General features: G+C 49.6%; 1 protein-coding gene across 1 annotated transcript; it reads right to left on the bottom strand.

Annotated features, from left to right (window-relative positions):
- Positions 1–1675: 1675 nt before the first annotated feature.
- tmem276b (transmembrane protein 276b) lies at positions 1676–13345 on the bottom strand. The gene is made up of 4 exons (XM_056278417.1): positions 12937–13345; positions 3336–3449; positions 2812–2949; positions 1676–2446 (listed from the first exon to the last, which is right to left on the bottom strand). Exons 1-4 carry the CDS (start codon positions 13328–13330, stop codon positions 2199–2201), a joined length of 894 nt encoding a protein of 297 aa, XP_056134392.1. The 5' UTR covers positions 13331–13345; the 3' UTR covers positions 1676–2198.
- Positions 13346–14541: the final 1196 nt, after the last annotated feature.

The raw sequence follows: 14541 nt of genomic DNA, 5'->3' as shown, positions 1-14541 counted from the left end.
GAGCGGAGTCTCGGCTTAGGCTCTTAACGGTCTCTCCGAGGGGCTAACGCGTCGTATCAGTAGGTGTGGTGCTCGAGAGATAAACAGTTGGCACTTTAATGCCAGAATACTTTTTCAATGCAGACAATAACACACAGCACAGACCACTTGACTAAAGGAGGAATGCTGACGGGATGCTCTGGCCTGTTTCCTTTGTGTGTGTGTGTGTGTGTGTGTGTGTGTGTGTGTGTGTGTGTGTGTGTGTGTAAAAGAGAGTGCAAGAGAGAAACGGAAAGGGAGAGAGCAAGAGAGAGAAACAGAGAGCGAGAGAGAGAGAGAGAGAAACAGAGGGGGGAGGACAGAGCGAGAGAGTGAGAGAAACAGAAAAACGAGAGAGCCAGAGAGAGAGAGAGGGAGAGAAACGGAGAGAGAAATGGAGAGCGAGAGAAACAGAGAGGGAGAGAGAGAGACGAACAGAGGGAGAGAAACGGAGAGAGAAATGGAGAGCGAGAGAAACAGAGAGGGAGAGAGAGAGACGAACAGAGAGAGAAAAACAGGGGGAAGGAGAGAGTGAGAGAAACAGAAAAACGAGAGAGCCAGAGAGAGAGAGAGGTAGAAAAACGGAGAGAGAAATGGAGAGCGAGAGAAACGGAGAGGGAGAGAGAGAGAGGAACAGAGGGAGAGTGAGAGAGAGAGAAACAGAGGGGGAAGGACAGAGTGAGAGAGTGAGAGAAACAGAAAAACGAGAGAGCCAGAGAGAGAGAGAGGTAGAGAAATGGAGAGAGAAATGGAGAGTGAGAGAAACAGAGAGGGAGAGAGAAACAGAGAGAGGAACAGAGGGAGAGCGAGAGAGAGAGAGAGAGAGAGGAACAGAGGGGGAAGGAGGGAGTGAGAGAGTGAGAGAAACGGGGAAGGAGAGAGTGAGAGAAACAGAAAAACGAGAGCCAGAGAGAGAGAGGGAGAGAAATGGAGAGCGAGAGAAACGGAGGGAGAGAGAGAGAGAGAGAGGAACAGAGGGAGAGAGAGAGAGGAACAGAGGGAGAGAGAGGGAGAGAAACGGAGGGAGAGAGAGAGAGAGAGAGAGGGGAACAGACAGCAAGAGAGAGAAACAGAGAGAGAGAGAGGGAGAGAGGAACAGACAGCAAGAGAGGAACAGAGGGAGAGAGAGGGAGGAACAGAGGGAGAGCGAGAGAGGAACAGAGGAGAGAGAGAGAGAGAGAGAGAGAGAGAGAGAGAGAGAGAGAGAGAGAGAGAGAGAGAGAGAGAGAGAGAGGAACAGAGGGAGAGCGAGAGAGGAACAGAGGGAGAGAGAGGGAGGAACAGAGGGAGAGCGAGAGAGGAACAGAGGGAGAGAGAGAGAGAGAGAGAGAGAGAGAGAGAGAGAGAGAGAGAGAGAGAGAGAGAGAGGGAGGAACAGAGGGAGAGCGAGAGAGGAACAGAGGGAGAGAGAGGAACAGAGGGAGAGAGAGGGAGGAACAGAGGGAGAGCGAGAGAGGAACAGAGGGAGAGAGAGAGAGAGAGAGAGAGAGAGAGAGAGAGAGAGAGAGAGAGAGAGAGAGAGAGGGAGGAACAGAGGGAGAGCGAGAGAGGAACAGAGGGAGAGAGAGGAACAGAGGGAGAGCGAGAGAGGAGCAGAGGGAGAGCGAGAGAGAGAGGAACAGAGGGAGAGAGAGGGAGGAACAGAGGGAGAGCGAGAGAGGAACAGAGGGAGAGCGAGAGGGAGAGAGAGAGAGAGGGATGTTGAGTGTGGGATGTGGTATAAGCATTAGAGAGAGCACCATTTTAAGACATCCTCTTTAGGAGAAAAGGTCGCCCTCAGGCCGCCTCTAAGTTGACGTGTGAAGTCCCAAGTCTGAAGAAAGAAAACGTCTTTTTCTCGTCCTTCTCCTTGCTCTGAGAGCGACGCTGTGTTATGATGTGTTATTCTTAGTGTTCCCGGAAAAGGGGGAAGCTCCCGCGAGGACCTCGGGGAGCAGGTGCGGTGAAGTCCGTCCGTCGCTCGGCTCCTTCTGGCACAGCTCGGACACACTGAACACTTGTGGGACGGCGATGGCGGCGTGAGACGGTGGACGAGACGCAGATTGTTTTGAACGGTTAAACAGACAAGCTGGAGAGGGTGTGGTTTGTGCTTCTTCTTTTTTTTTTCCTTTTTTTTTTCCTTTTTTCTTTTTTTTTCCTTCTCTTCCATGGATCAGTCACTGGATGACGCCCGGGCCCCATCAGACGGTGCCGTTCTCCTGCCTCGGCTTGTGGGTCGTCGTGCGAGCGGGCGTGCTCAGGGAGGGGGCCAAGGTGCAGAGGAAGCCGGCCAGCAAGGTGAGGCCGAGCCCCCCCCAGGCACAGAACATGGACCAGCCATAGCCATGGCTAATGTCTTCTGGCAGACCGTACATGTAGCGGGGGTAGCGCGACAGCTCAAAGTTGATTCCTGCCACGCAGGTGCACAGGGAGATGATGCAGCATGTTCCTGTGTAGGGAGGAGAGATGACCTTTGGTTTAGTCTGGCTAGCTGTGTAATTATTCAAATCTAGGCCCAGCGCGCCATCTTAGGTAATTCCCCCCCGCGAGACGGACACGTTCTCGCGTTGCCGTACAGCCGGCCCCTAAGAGCTCCTCTCGGCGACACCCGGTCTAGCAGGGTTTACGCACCTACGGCTACCCACAATCCTCCCATAGACACATATAGACATGCATGTTCGCACAGTCTTCTCTGAGCCTCTAGATTTTGTTTCACGCAAGCACACACACACACACACACACGCACACGCGCACACACGCAAATATTTCCAACAAAAGCACACCCACAGCAAAGAAAGAGCATGCTCTCTGTACCTCCCATGAGGAAGAGTAGTCCAGCTACATACTGCATGAGGTCATGCTGCTGACAACATCCCAGCACTCCAATAATCCAGCCAAACAGAATAATGGACACAGCCATGCCCACAAAGCCGGCCGTCATTCTCCGCAGATCTACAAGGGGAGGTCAGAATGTTGCCGATTAAAGTCCGGTTCAGTTTTCACCATACACCCCTGGCAGGGATGCTCGTACACTCGTCATCAGTTTGCACAGAGAATACAACGTAGCTGTCTGGCTTCGGTAAAGTCCCAGCTGTGATGCAATACTTTTTTTTTTCTTCTTCTACTGATAAATATGAGCAATGAATAACAGGGTGTTTGACGTGGGGACGCCAGCTTGTCTGTTACATTACACCTATTCCACGAGATGTTGGATAGACACATTATCATTAGTAGTAGTTATATATAGGTAGACTTTTGAACTGGTCAGACAGATATACAGACAGACAGCCAAATGGACAGACAGACGGGCAGATAAATGGCTTGATAGATAGACTTACGGAGCGCATGCCACTCATCCTGTCGTATGGTCTTGGTAATGTTGATGGGTAAATTTCTTGGGAGGATGGAGGAAGAGTAGTGGTACTTCACTGGGGTGCATCTCTGAATTAATCCTAGGCAAAGACAAGAGGACAAAAGTGCAAGACACACACGTGAGATAAGTCCCAAAAGAGTTGCGAGGAGAATCAAGTCACTAAAAATCACTATAGCCACAACCGAGTCGATTCAGAACCCCTGAACAAAGCCATGTTAGCAGGCGTCGTGTGTTCAGCTTAACCCTAGCTTGTTGCAAGTTGATCCTGATATACTGAAGTCCAACACATATATCAACACATGCCCCTGCAGTGCGTCCAACAAAAGTAGCGGCGTTTTAATGATTACATTCTTCTTAGCTGTCGGGACCCAGCCGCCGCCAATGAAAATGTGTTTACAAAATCAGCTCTTTTCACATCTGGCTCTCATTTGCTGGCCATTATTACATCGGCTGCTCCCTGCATCCATTAACCTCGGCTCCGAGATGCCGCGTTTGGAGAATGATCAAACTGTAGTGGGAGACAAGTGAGGCCAAACCAGCAATAACAGAGCACCCCAAAACTCACTTCACGACGAGTCAACTTATCTTCCTGTCGTCTCATTGTCTTGCCAATAGCTTTTACACTGTCATATATATATATATATATATATATATATATATATATATATATATATATATATACACCACCTACAGCAGCATTTTATAGTTTGACTATAGGAGCTTTAATAAACCTGTTTTTCAAATCGAGAGTGACGCGAGAGCTGTATTTACTTGGAAATCGAGCGACTACTTCCCATTTTATTTCAGGAAGCGGTGCTTCCCCGACACATTTCACGCCGAGCAGAATTTCACAGCTCACTGGCTTTTAATGCAGGCTGCTGTATTGAAACTCTGCACACCTCTAATTCACTTTTGTTTAGGTCGACAAAGCTGGGAGGATGGGTGGGAATCGTGTGCCCTCGGGACACTAATTGAATGTAAAGGACTCGGCAAAATCTCCAAGGATTCCAGGCCGTTCCGCAGTTTTCCTGAAGAAAATAACGATTTCGTTGCAATTTTGTTTCAAATTTTGCACGTCAACGTAAATCAAACGAATGGCATCCTGTTTTGTCCAACATCCGTTTCCTCCCGATCAAACTCACCAGCCTGGCATGTTCAGCTTTATGCGAGCCCGTACGTCCAAGTCTGCATGAGACATCAGCGGGTGTTGGCGGAATGCTAATTTTATCCTTTTCACATAATCTATTCCTGTGTGCTTACAAATTACCATTTTAATGTCAAATTTGTTCTGCCACGTATTTCCAATTTTGCAGGGCTGATAATGTGACTAGCTAGAGCCAAAGCTTCCCGATTTCACTTCGAGAGTGGCTATTAAAAACACGGCCTGCGTGTCATGTCATGTCACCCGCGCGTGTGCTAGGATGAGTCAGAAGCGCTCGAGTGCAACGCGGAAAAGGAGTTTGGCTGCAACAGGCATCTCGTGAAGTCTTTCAGCGTGCTCGAGAGCGATAATTCAACAACGGAACAAACTGACAGGGCGGAAATTGAGAATGTGCCAAAGCTGGGGGCGGGGGGGGGGAGTGTGCATGAATTAGGAGCTTATAGACGTCACACGTATCCTTCTCAGACACGTCTGACTTCCATTAAAATCAACCTCTCCTTTTACAACTCTGGGTGCCAAGATGTCTACTCCAGTACCTGAAATGAAGCTCCTTTGTGAAACGAAGACGGTAAATAATAGCTGAATTTCCTGTGCCGTAACAGGCTACTGGTCCTGGCGACTAACCACCAGTCGGATGAATATACTGTGATATGCTCTAGGTACGGCCGAGTCCCCTGACCTACATGTCTTTGGACTGTGGGAGGAAACTGGAGCCCCCGGAGGAAACCCACGCAGACACGGGGAGAACATGCGAACTCCACACAGAGGAGGACCCGGGACCACCCCCAAGGTTGGACTACCCCAGGGCCTCGAACCCAGGACCTTCTTGCTGTCCCTAGGTAGGAATGTGTGTGTGTGTGTGTGTGTGTGTGTGTGTGATGGCCTGGCGACCTGTCCAGGGTGTCTCCCCGCCTGCCGCCCAATGACTGCTGGGATAGGCTCCAGCATCCCCGCCACCCTGAGAGCAGGATAAGCAGTTTGGATAAAGGATGGATGGATGGATGGATGGATGGATGGATGGATGGATGGATGGATGGATGGATGGCTGCTATAGGTATAATCTTAACTTTTTCCTTCCGTATGTTGCCGTCTTGCGTTGGAACACTCAAAACAACACGTGAAATAAGTCAGTTGCATAGAAATTAACAAAGCATACACATTTAAGTGAAAAATGCACTTCTTCACAATGAAAAACAAAATAATAATAATAATAATGCTAATGGATTACATACTCTGCAAAGTCCAAGCTTCATGTCCAAACTGCTGCTCCGTACGTAAGGAGGAAGTAAGCGCTCATTTTGAGCCCGTCTCTGTCCGCTCACATTTTGAGAAAGGTATAAAAAGGGGCTTTGTGAGCGAGGAGAAGGACTTTGAATTGGATCCGTTGTGGGAGGAGGTTCTGGAGGACAGGGATGACGTCGTCATGGGAACAGGGGAGGCTGACAAATAATAATTTACTCAGAACTTGCCAGTCAGAGTTAGACGGTTCGTTTTAGCGCTTCACCGTTTGATTTGGCCGACAACTTTCAAACTCAACACACGGCTGTTTGCACCTGATGGTACAAATGTCACGTGACATCAGTGCATCAGGTCACGAATGTCGCTTGTCATTTTAGAGTCCCCTCCCCCCCCTCAGATAGCAAAACTGCTGTGGCCCGGACCCGTCCCACACCCGAGACTTCATACAGCCCACATACCGCGTGGAATGATGGCGCTTGGGCGGTCCGCTGCTGTTTGCCAGATCTGGGCCAGAACCAAGCCACAGCAATGCCGCATGTGCCACATATTTGCCAAAGGTGGCCCATATTTGTTTTGGGATATTTGGGCCATATTCACCATTCACCACACGGGCCACTTCAGGGTCACATCCAGATTACATGTTGCCCAGAGCACCGCATCTTTGCCAAAAAAGACCCACATTTGATTTGGCACATTTGGGCCATATTTGCTATTATACATGTGGGCCACTTCAGGCTCACATCCATTTTGTCAGGGCCAGAAGAAGGCCATCAGTGCTGCATCATTGCCTGAAGTGGCCCACATCCGCATGCTATCTGGACCCCTTCTAGATCTCATCTCGGGCAGGTGGGGACATAACTATACCAACTCCACTGTCGTAAATGCAGTGCCTCATGTGGAAGAATAAAACCAGACTTCACATCTCAGGTTAAAAAACGTAGTTTCAGGATGGATTTAGTGATAATCACTGTGTGGAGACTGTTTTGTAAAACTGCAAGTTCACTAGCCAAGCTATATGCTAGCATGATTTAAGAGTGTCACAACCTTCTTTTGTCTATTCCCTTCCACCTTTTGCCATTTTTTGGGGGAGGGGGATTTTTGCCCCCCTTTTTCTCCCCAATTGTATCCGGCCAATTACCCCACTCTTCCGAGCCATCCTGGATCACGCTATTCCCCCCAGTTCCCCCTCCCCCAACTGAACAGCGACCAGGACACATACCCTCATCCGGCTTCCCTCCCACAGACACGGCCAATTGTGTCTGTAGGGACACCCGACCAAGCCGGAGGTAACACGGGGATTCGAACCGGCGACCCCCATGTTGGTAGGCAACGGAGTAGACCGCCACGCTACCCGGACGCCCTCCCTTTGCCTTTTTTAAAGATGCATTCCTGTGCTTTGCATAAGTGGGAGAAGCGACTTAGCAGAGTTTAAATACTGATGGTAAATCCCTTATCTATGTCCTCATGTGTACGTCCATCAATCCTTAAAACAGAACATCATGATTTGAACAATAAAAGTGTACAACAGGAAACTGATTTTCTATGCTAACACAAAATAATGAATCATTCCAAAAATGTGTTTCATTGTAAAAGTGTATTAGTGTGTAGTCATTCTATATGAATTCTTGTCTGACATGACATCAGCAGTTGGGTAGGAAACATTACAATTCTGTCTTGCGTCAGTGAATGTTTGCTGTGAGGCTGTGAGGGTGGATCAGCTTTCAGCATGACATCTGTGTTTGCTGCATGTTTCTGCATCATGACTGCTGGTTCACTGGTCAACTCTGAGACTCTCTCGCTGTCCACCATGACTTCCGGTATCTGGGTCACTAGGTTCTCCTTGCCCAATACAATGTGAGTGCTCCAAGTGACGCATGAAGGTAACCTCAACAAGTTCCATGCAGGTCAGACAAGTTAGCGGGATAAATTACGTTTCATTCTTGTGCTGATATTGTATAGAGCTAATGACTAGTTTAGAGGAATTACCGTTATGTGGTAATTTTTGGTCTTGTCCAACATTTAGCAAGTAGATTTCAGTCAGTTTTTTTGACTCCAAGTCGCTTAAAGAAATGGTAAAGCCATCCTGGGTGGAAGTTAGCAATAGCTTGCTACATGATGTGAGGTGCTGAATCTCGTCCCTGATGAGACGGCCCACAGGGACGAGATTCAGCACCTCACATCATGGTGCACCACCAACAAGCTTGTCCTCAATGTGCAGAAGACGAAGGAGGTGATTGTGGACTTCAGGAGGTCTAGAAGCTGCAGCACTCCCCCATACAAATTAATGGGGTGGAAGTGGAGCGTGTCTCCGGCTTTAGATTCCCTGGAGTCCACATCAGCAAGGACCTCTCCTGGACATTAAACACCCAGGCCCTTTGTGAAAAAGGCCCAACAACGCCTGCATCTCCTGAGGAGGCTGAGGAGCGCCCGTCTATCCCCCAAAATTCTCCCCAACTTCTACCACTGCACCACAGAGAGCATCCTGACCAGCTGCATCTCAGGGTGGTAGGGCAACTGCACCTCAGACGACCAGAAAGCTCTGCAGCGGGTCGTCAAGGCGGCCCAGCACATCACCGGTACCCAGCTCCCAGCCATAGAAGACATTTATCACAAACGCTGCCTTCGAAGGGGTCTGAGCATCAGCAGGGATCCCACCCACCCCAGCCATGGACTGCCCCCCCCCTGCACTCTGGGAGGCGCTACAGGAGCCTCAGAGCCTGCACTACCAGGCTCAAAAACAGCTTCTTTCCCCGCCTGAACCTGGCTACCCACTGGATGTCTGTAAATGTTTATACTCGTGCTCCTTTTTTTACCTATCTTTAGCTTTTAGTCTTCCTCTGTGTATATCTTATGCTATGTTTGCTGTGTCTGTCTACTTGCACTGTTTGGTGAAGCCGCAGCCCTTATTTCGTTGTTACACACGTGCCTGCACATTGTTTCTAATGGCAATAAATTGAATTTTGAAAACGTCCCGCAAAAGAATCTGCCACTTCTTTCTAACGGTCTTGTGAGTGTGCAAAAACTGGTTGACCGCAAGTAACGACCAATGGGAGATGCCGGCATGCAAGAAACCCCCCCTGATTGGCTGATGAGGAGCGGGTACCGATACAGGTTGGCATCTACTGACTGGGCCGCTGTCAGGATGCAGAGAGAGTTCGACTCGAGATCACGAGAGGTCTTCTGAATTAAAACTGATTATCGCCTCTTAAGTTGCTGTACGTCGCCTGTTTAGACAGTTGAGGCCATTTTGAAAACCTCTCATCAGGGGTATATTATCCTAATCATCATAGTCACGAGCTTGGCATGTTCACTGTATGTCCTCCGTTGGAGAACGTACTGTGATGGTGATCAGCCGGGTTTGGCATCCATCTCAAGTGTTGCATTAACTAAAGGCTGGCTGAACGAGGACCTCTGCAAGGGGCGAAAGATAAAACGAGTGGGAATTCCGCTTTAGAGCGACGGTTTATACGTGGCAGTGGCAGGCGAGGGAAAGAAGATGAATTATGTTGTTTTCAGTTTTTCCGCTTTGCATGCGAGTCTCCTGCAGTGATCATTTTAAGTGGGTTTCGGCGAGCTAATGGGCAAACCCTGAGCGGTGGATCTGGGAGAGAAAGAGGAAGAGAGCAATAGGCACACTCAAAAAAGCAGAAGATCTCTGCGGCCCACAGGAAGCGAGGACGTCGATTGTGAAACGCTGCTCTCCTGCCAGGCCTCCGCCGTCTTCCGCAGACACGCTGGGATTCGGTTGAGGAGCAGAAGGTTGAACACAAACAAAATGAAATCCAGGCTGTTTTCTATCCCCCCCCTCCCCCCTCCCCGTGACATGCACGTCGACTCGACTCTCCTCGGATTGTTTGTGGTCTGTTTGATTGTCGTAACTAATCCCCGTTTTAGCGGCCGTGCGTCGGCTTCAGGTTGATTTCAGAGCTGATTTGGAAATTGTGCACATTACTTTTAAAGCGTCCAACTGTTTGGCCCCCAGCTCACATCTCTGGGCCTTTTATGGCCCTGTCTCCCATGAGGCCATCTTAGGTCCTCACATATATCTCTTTTAACTGCACCGCAAAGAATGTTTGGTAACACGTTCTATGAAGCGTGCATCTATAACGCCCTATAAGCATCTATAACGCGCTATGAGCATATATAACACCCTGTGAGCATCTATAACACCCTGTAAGCATCTATAACGCCCTATAAGCATCTATAACGCCCTCTAAGTGTAGCTATGTCATTGTAATATTCCTTATAACCATGTATACGCCCTCACAACACCTCATAACCACCTTTATGATACATTATGTCAATTTAAAACGGATTTCTGCATTATAAATGTGTCATCATTAGCCTGTTTATCTGTCAAATGTCATAATGCATCATAGCCAACTTGTTTTGCTGAAGTTTTGCAGAGATGCATAATGAGACTTCAGTGCTAATTCACAGTCTTCAGCCATAGCCGTTAGTCATTGTAATACACATTATAGGAAAGTATGGGCGTTATAGATGCAATAGATGCTTATAGGGTGTTATAGGTGCTTATAGGGCATTATAGATGCAAGGCTCTGTGAGGCATATACATGGTTATAATGAATCTTACAATGACTTATAGCTACACTTATAGGGCGTTATAGATGCTTATAGGGCGTTATAGATGCTTATAGGGCGTTATAGATGCTTATAGGGCATTATAGATGCTTATAGGGCGTTATAGATGCTTATAAGGCGTTATAGATGCTTATAGGGCGTTATAGATGCAAGCTTCATAGAAAGTGTTACCTGATGCAAGCTTCATAGCAAGTGTTACAGAATTTTTTACAAATTCACTTTCTCCTGTTTGTTGTTTTTATGATTTATTCCTTTTAATGCCTTCATCTTGTTGACTGTCTTCAGTTATAAGTTACTTGGAAGCTCTTTGCAATGGATGCTATGAAAGGTGCTAAATAAAGTTGTCATTGTGACGATTATAATTGTCTGTGAAAACCGTGCTAAATTTAATGTTTGAGATAGCAGAGCGACGGAGGCCTCCACATTTTAAATGTAGGGCAATGCCGGCGCTATAACGCGACACTGTTTTTGTCTCAGATACCCAGTTTACTGTGGATCCTACACCGAAACCGGGTTGAGGTGCTGTGGTGTGATAAGGATGCCTTTTTAACCCAGCAGAATTGTGCACAAACGCCTCCACTGTGACTGCTGCCAGCCAGGAGGTGTAGGGGTAAGTTACAACAAAGCACCTTAGCAGCGATGCCACGAATCCCAGTCAAGCGACTACATCCACGTCGGCTTGTCTGGGGAGCCCATGACACATCACATAGAAGTGGAAGGCACTTCGTGCACATTAGTCGCTTGAAACATTTTCGGAAATGATTTATTCACATTCCCAGAGAGGTTAAGGGCAGGTTGTGATGGTGCCCTCCTGCTCCGTGACAAGTGACGTAATCTTATGGGCAAAAGTCAACACAAAAATAACACCAGAGATAAGACCAGCCATGTAGCTTCCAAAGAAGGGGTCAAATTGTGACAGCCTCACAATTCCTCCCCCTAATTTTATCCGGCCAATTACCCCACTCTTCCGAGCCGTCATGGTTGCTGCTCCACCTCCTGCCTCTGCTCATCCGGGGAGGGCTGCGGACTACCACGTGCCTCCTCCAACACACGTGAAGTCGCCAGCCGTTTTCTTTCACCTGACAGTGAGGAGTTTCGCCAGGGGCACCCCGACCGACCAGAGGAGGCGCTAGTGCAGCGACCAGGACACATACCCACATCCGGCTTCCCACCTGCAGACACGGCCAAGTGTGTCTGCAGGGACGCCCGACCAAACAGGAGGCAACACGGGAATCGAACCGGCGATCCCCGTGTTGGTAGGCAATGCAATAGACCGCCACGCCACCCGGACGCCCACAGCCTCACAATTTGACTTCTGACCACCCATTACGCTCCCAAAGTTATCCCCTGTTGACGAGACACTAAATAGTGTTCGAGGTTAGTGCTCCTAACATATATTTGAGGCGTATTGTTGCACAGTACAGGAGGATATGGTCCATGTCACTCAGGCTAATGTTCGACCGCATCTCCTACAAAATCCTCCTCCTCCTCCTCACCTACAAATCCCTCCATGCCCTTGCCCCCCCAGTACCTATCTGACCTCCCCATATTCTGTCCCGGGGCTCTGCGGTCTGTAGACACGGGCCTGCTCTCCATCCCCCACAGCAGCCTGCAGACTTTTGGGGACAGAGCCTTCAGTGTGGCAGCCCCCCCCCACCCTTTGGAACTCCCTCCCGGCACAGAGCCGCAACGCTGCTCCCTTGGACAGTCAAACAACTCCCGAGAACTCACCTGTTTACACGGCCTGTGGTCTCTAGTCACTTCTACCATCCCCGGAAATCACTACTATTTCTATTTTCTGTTCTTGTATCATTTGGTTTTGTCTGCTCCACTAAGTGGTCCTCGGGTCCCTTGAAAGGCGCCACATGAATTTAAGTTGTTGTTGTTGTTTTACAGAACAACTAGGCCCACCGTCCCAGTGATGGCTTCACGGCACCCCACATTTTGACACAGCGACCCATCCGGGTGTTTTTCATCCTCACGCATCTGCTAAAGCCTCGGGCAAGGCTCCGGGTTTCAGGATTTGATGCAGTACACCCTAGCAAATTGGCATTTGATAGCATGTAAGATTAAGGGGCCTCTACAACGTGCACCTCCCAGGCGGCTCAAAATCCCAACCGACCGACCGACCGACCGAGATGTAATCAATAATTCAGCCTCCCTCGCCCGGTCCGCTCGCCATGTGGCGTGCTGCCCCGTCCGCGTTAACAACATGCTCTGCAAGCCTGGGAACGATGCGAGCGCGTCTGAGACGTCCGGCGTCCGCTTAGGCTGAGGGCTTTAAGCCCTGCGGGGGAAACGGCGCCAGTCATCCGGAGGAGGAACCGACGGCTCGGTCCGAACCGTGGACAGCGAAAGACCGGGAGAGAAATGCACCTCGGGCTGTGCCATTCGCACTCATGCAAACATCTCTAGCAGAGAAGGTTAACGTGCGGAATGCGGACGCCCGCCCGAGTCACATCCCCTGCTTGCCTGCAACCCATCCATCCAGCATCAGATCTGAGCTCGTCGGTGCGCATCGGGGCCCGACGCTCGCCAAAGGACATGCGGGTTCGACGTTTACCTTTGTAAATAAGATCCTCGGTCTCCAGGTCGAACCCCTCCCGGTGACACTTCCTCCAGAGCCCCGATATGGTGGAGTTGAACTGGCGGCTGCAGTGGGTCTCCATGGCCGACGCGCCGGTCAGAAAGTGGCGTTTGCCCCTGGCGAGCGCGCCGGGGCCGCTGCCCGTCCTCGCCACGCTGTTCGGAGGAGGCATCTGGAGCGGGAGGTTGTGGTTGGAGATGTAGATGTACCCGGGGTCGTTCCGCTTGTTGGCGTAGTTCTTGCACCTCTCCCGGTGCCTCCTCGCGTCGGTCTCGTACCAGTAGTCGGTGCAGATCGCCATGGCGAGCAGCCCCAGCGCGCAGAACGCCAAGAAGAGCCCCGCGCTGGTTAAAATTTTCATAGCGGCCATCTTACTCCCCCCCCACCCCCCCGCACAGCAGCGGCGGCGGCGAGAAGGTTCCTCCGCGGCCGTGCTGCTGCTTCCCCCCGGCAAACAAATCACCACCTCGCTCGCTTCAGCTGCACCGCAAGCATGATGCAAGGCCAGCTTCTTCTGCACTGGATGATGATGAGGAGGAGGAGGAGGAGGAGGAGGAGGACGAGGATACTCCGGCGGTCTATTGTTGTGGTACCCAGTATGGATGTGATGTTGCTCCCACCATCTGTTATTGTGGTACAGAGCGGAGAGCGCCGAGGAGGGGTGGGGGTGTGGCGGCGGCGGCGGCGGAGAGGAGGGGGGGGACGGTGACCGATGCTGGGAGGAGGAGGAGGAGGTGCGGGGTGGCGGTGGGGTGTTCTGTACCGATGCCGCTACGCTCTCCTCTACGTTGTCCGGGCTGGGGGGGCAGATAAGAATAGACCGTAGCCACTCAGGAGGCGTCGGGTAATTGCTGGTGAATCCGGGTACCGCTTTAAAAAGCATATGGGGGGCATCGTCTCGCTCCTCTTCCGTGCCTTGCGGGCGATGACGTCACCGGGAGCGTTTTAAGGGCATTCTGGGTTCTGTTTGGTCCCGGTGTGCGCATCCTGCTCTGCTCAAGTCTTACGTGCTGCAAATCTAGCGATTTGTAAAAAGAAAAAATAAATCATATATATATATATATACATACATATATATATATATATATACATACATATACATACATACACATGTGTGTGTATGTATATATGTATATGTATATATACACACACATATATATATATACATACATATGTGTGTATATATGTATATATATACACACATATACATACATACATACATGCATACGTATGTACATATACATACACATACATATATACATATATATATACACACACACACATATATATATATATATATATATATATATATATATATATATACACACATATTAATAAAAAATATCTGCGTGGCCACGACGTAGTTTCTGCTTGAATTGGGTGGAAAAGGGCAAATCTCTGCAAAATTACTTTGATTACACCCCCCCTCACACATATGCACACCACCCAGTGGTTCTCAATCAGGTCCTCAGGTACCACGAGTACTGGGTTTCTGTTCTACCACGTGGTTCAGTACAGTCACCTGTTGTTCCAGGTGTGAAACCCCCCTGGTTGGAGGCCGGGTGAGTGGTTCTGTATAGA

The sequence above is a fragment of the Lampris incognitus genome, chromosome 4, assembly GCF_029633865.1.
Source record: "Lampris incognitus isolate fLamInc1 chromosome 4, fLamInc1.hap2, whole genome shotgun sequence".
Lineage (NCBI taxonomy): Eukaryota > Metazoa > Chordata > Actinopteri > Lampriformes > Lampridae > Lampris > Lampris incognitus.
This window is presented reverse-complemented; position numbering and strand designations above follow the sequence as displayed.

Excerpts from the sequence above, each read along its gene's own strand:
- tmem276b (XM_056278417.1), bottom strand. The coding sequence starts at position 13,330 with ATGGCCGCTATGAAAATTTTAACCAGCGCGGGGCTCTTCTTGGCGTTC. Across the intron at positions 2,950-3,335 it reads GGATGAGTGGCATGCGCTCC|ATCTGCGGAGAATGACGGCC; the intron begins GTAAGTCTATCT and ends CTCCCCTTGTAG. Across the intron at positions 2,447-2,811 it reads ACTACTCTTCCTCATGGGAG|GAACATGCTGCATCATCTCC; the intron begins GTACAGAGAGCA and ends CTCCCTACACAG.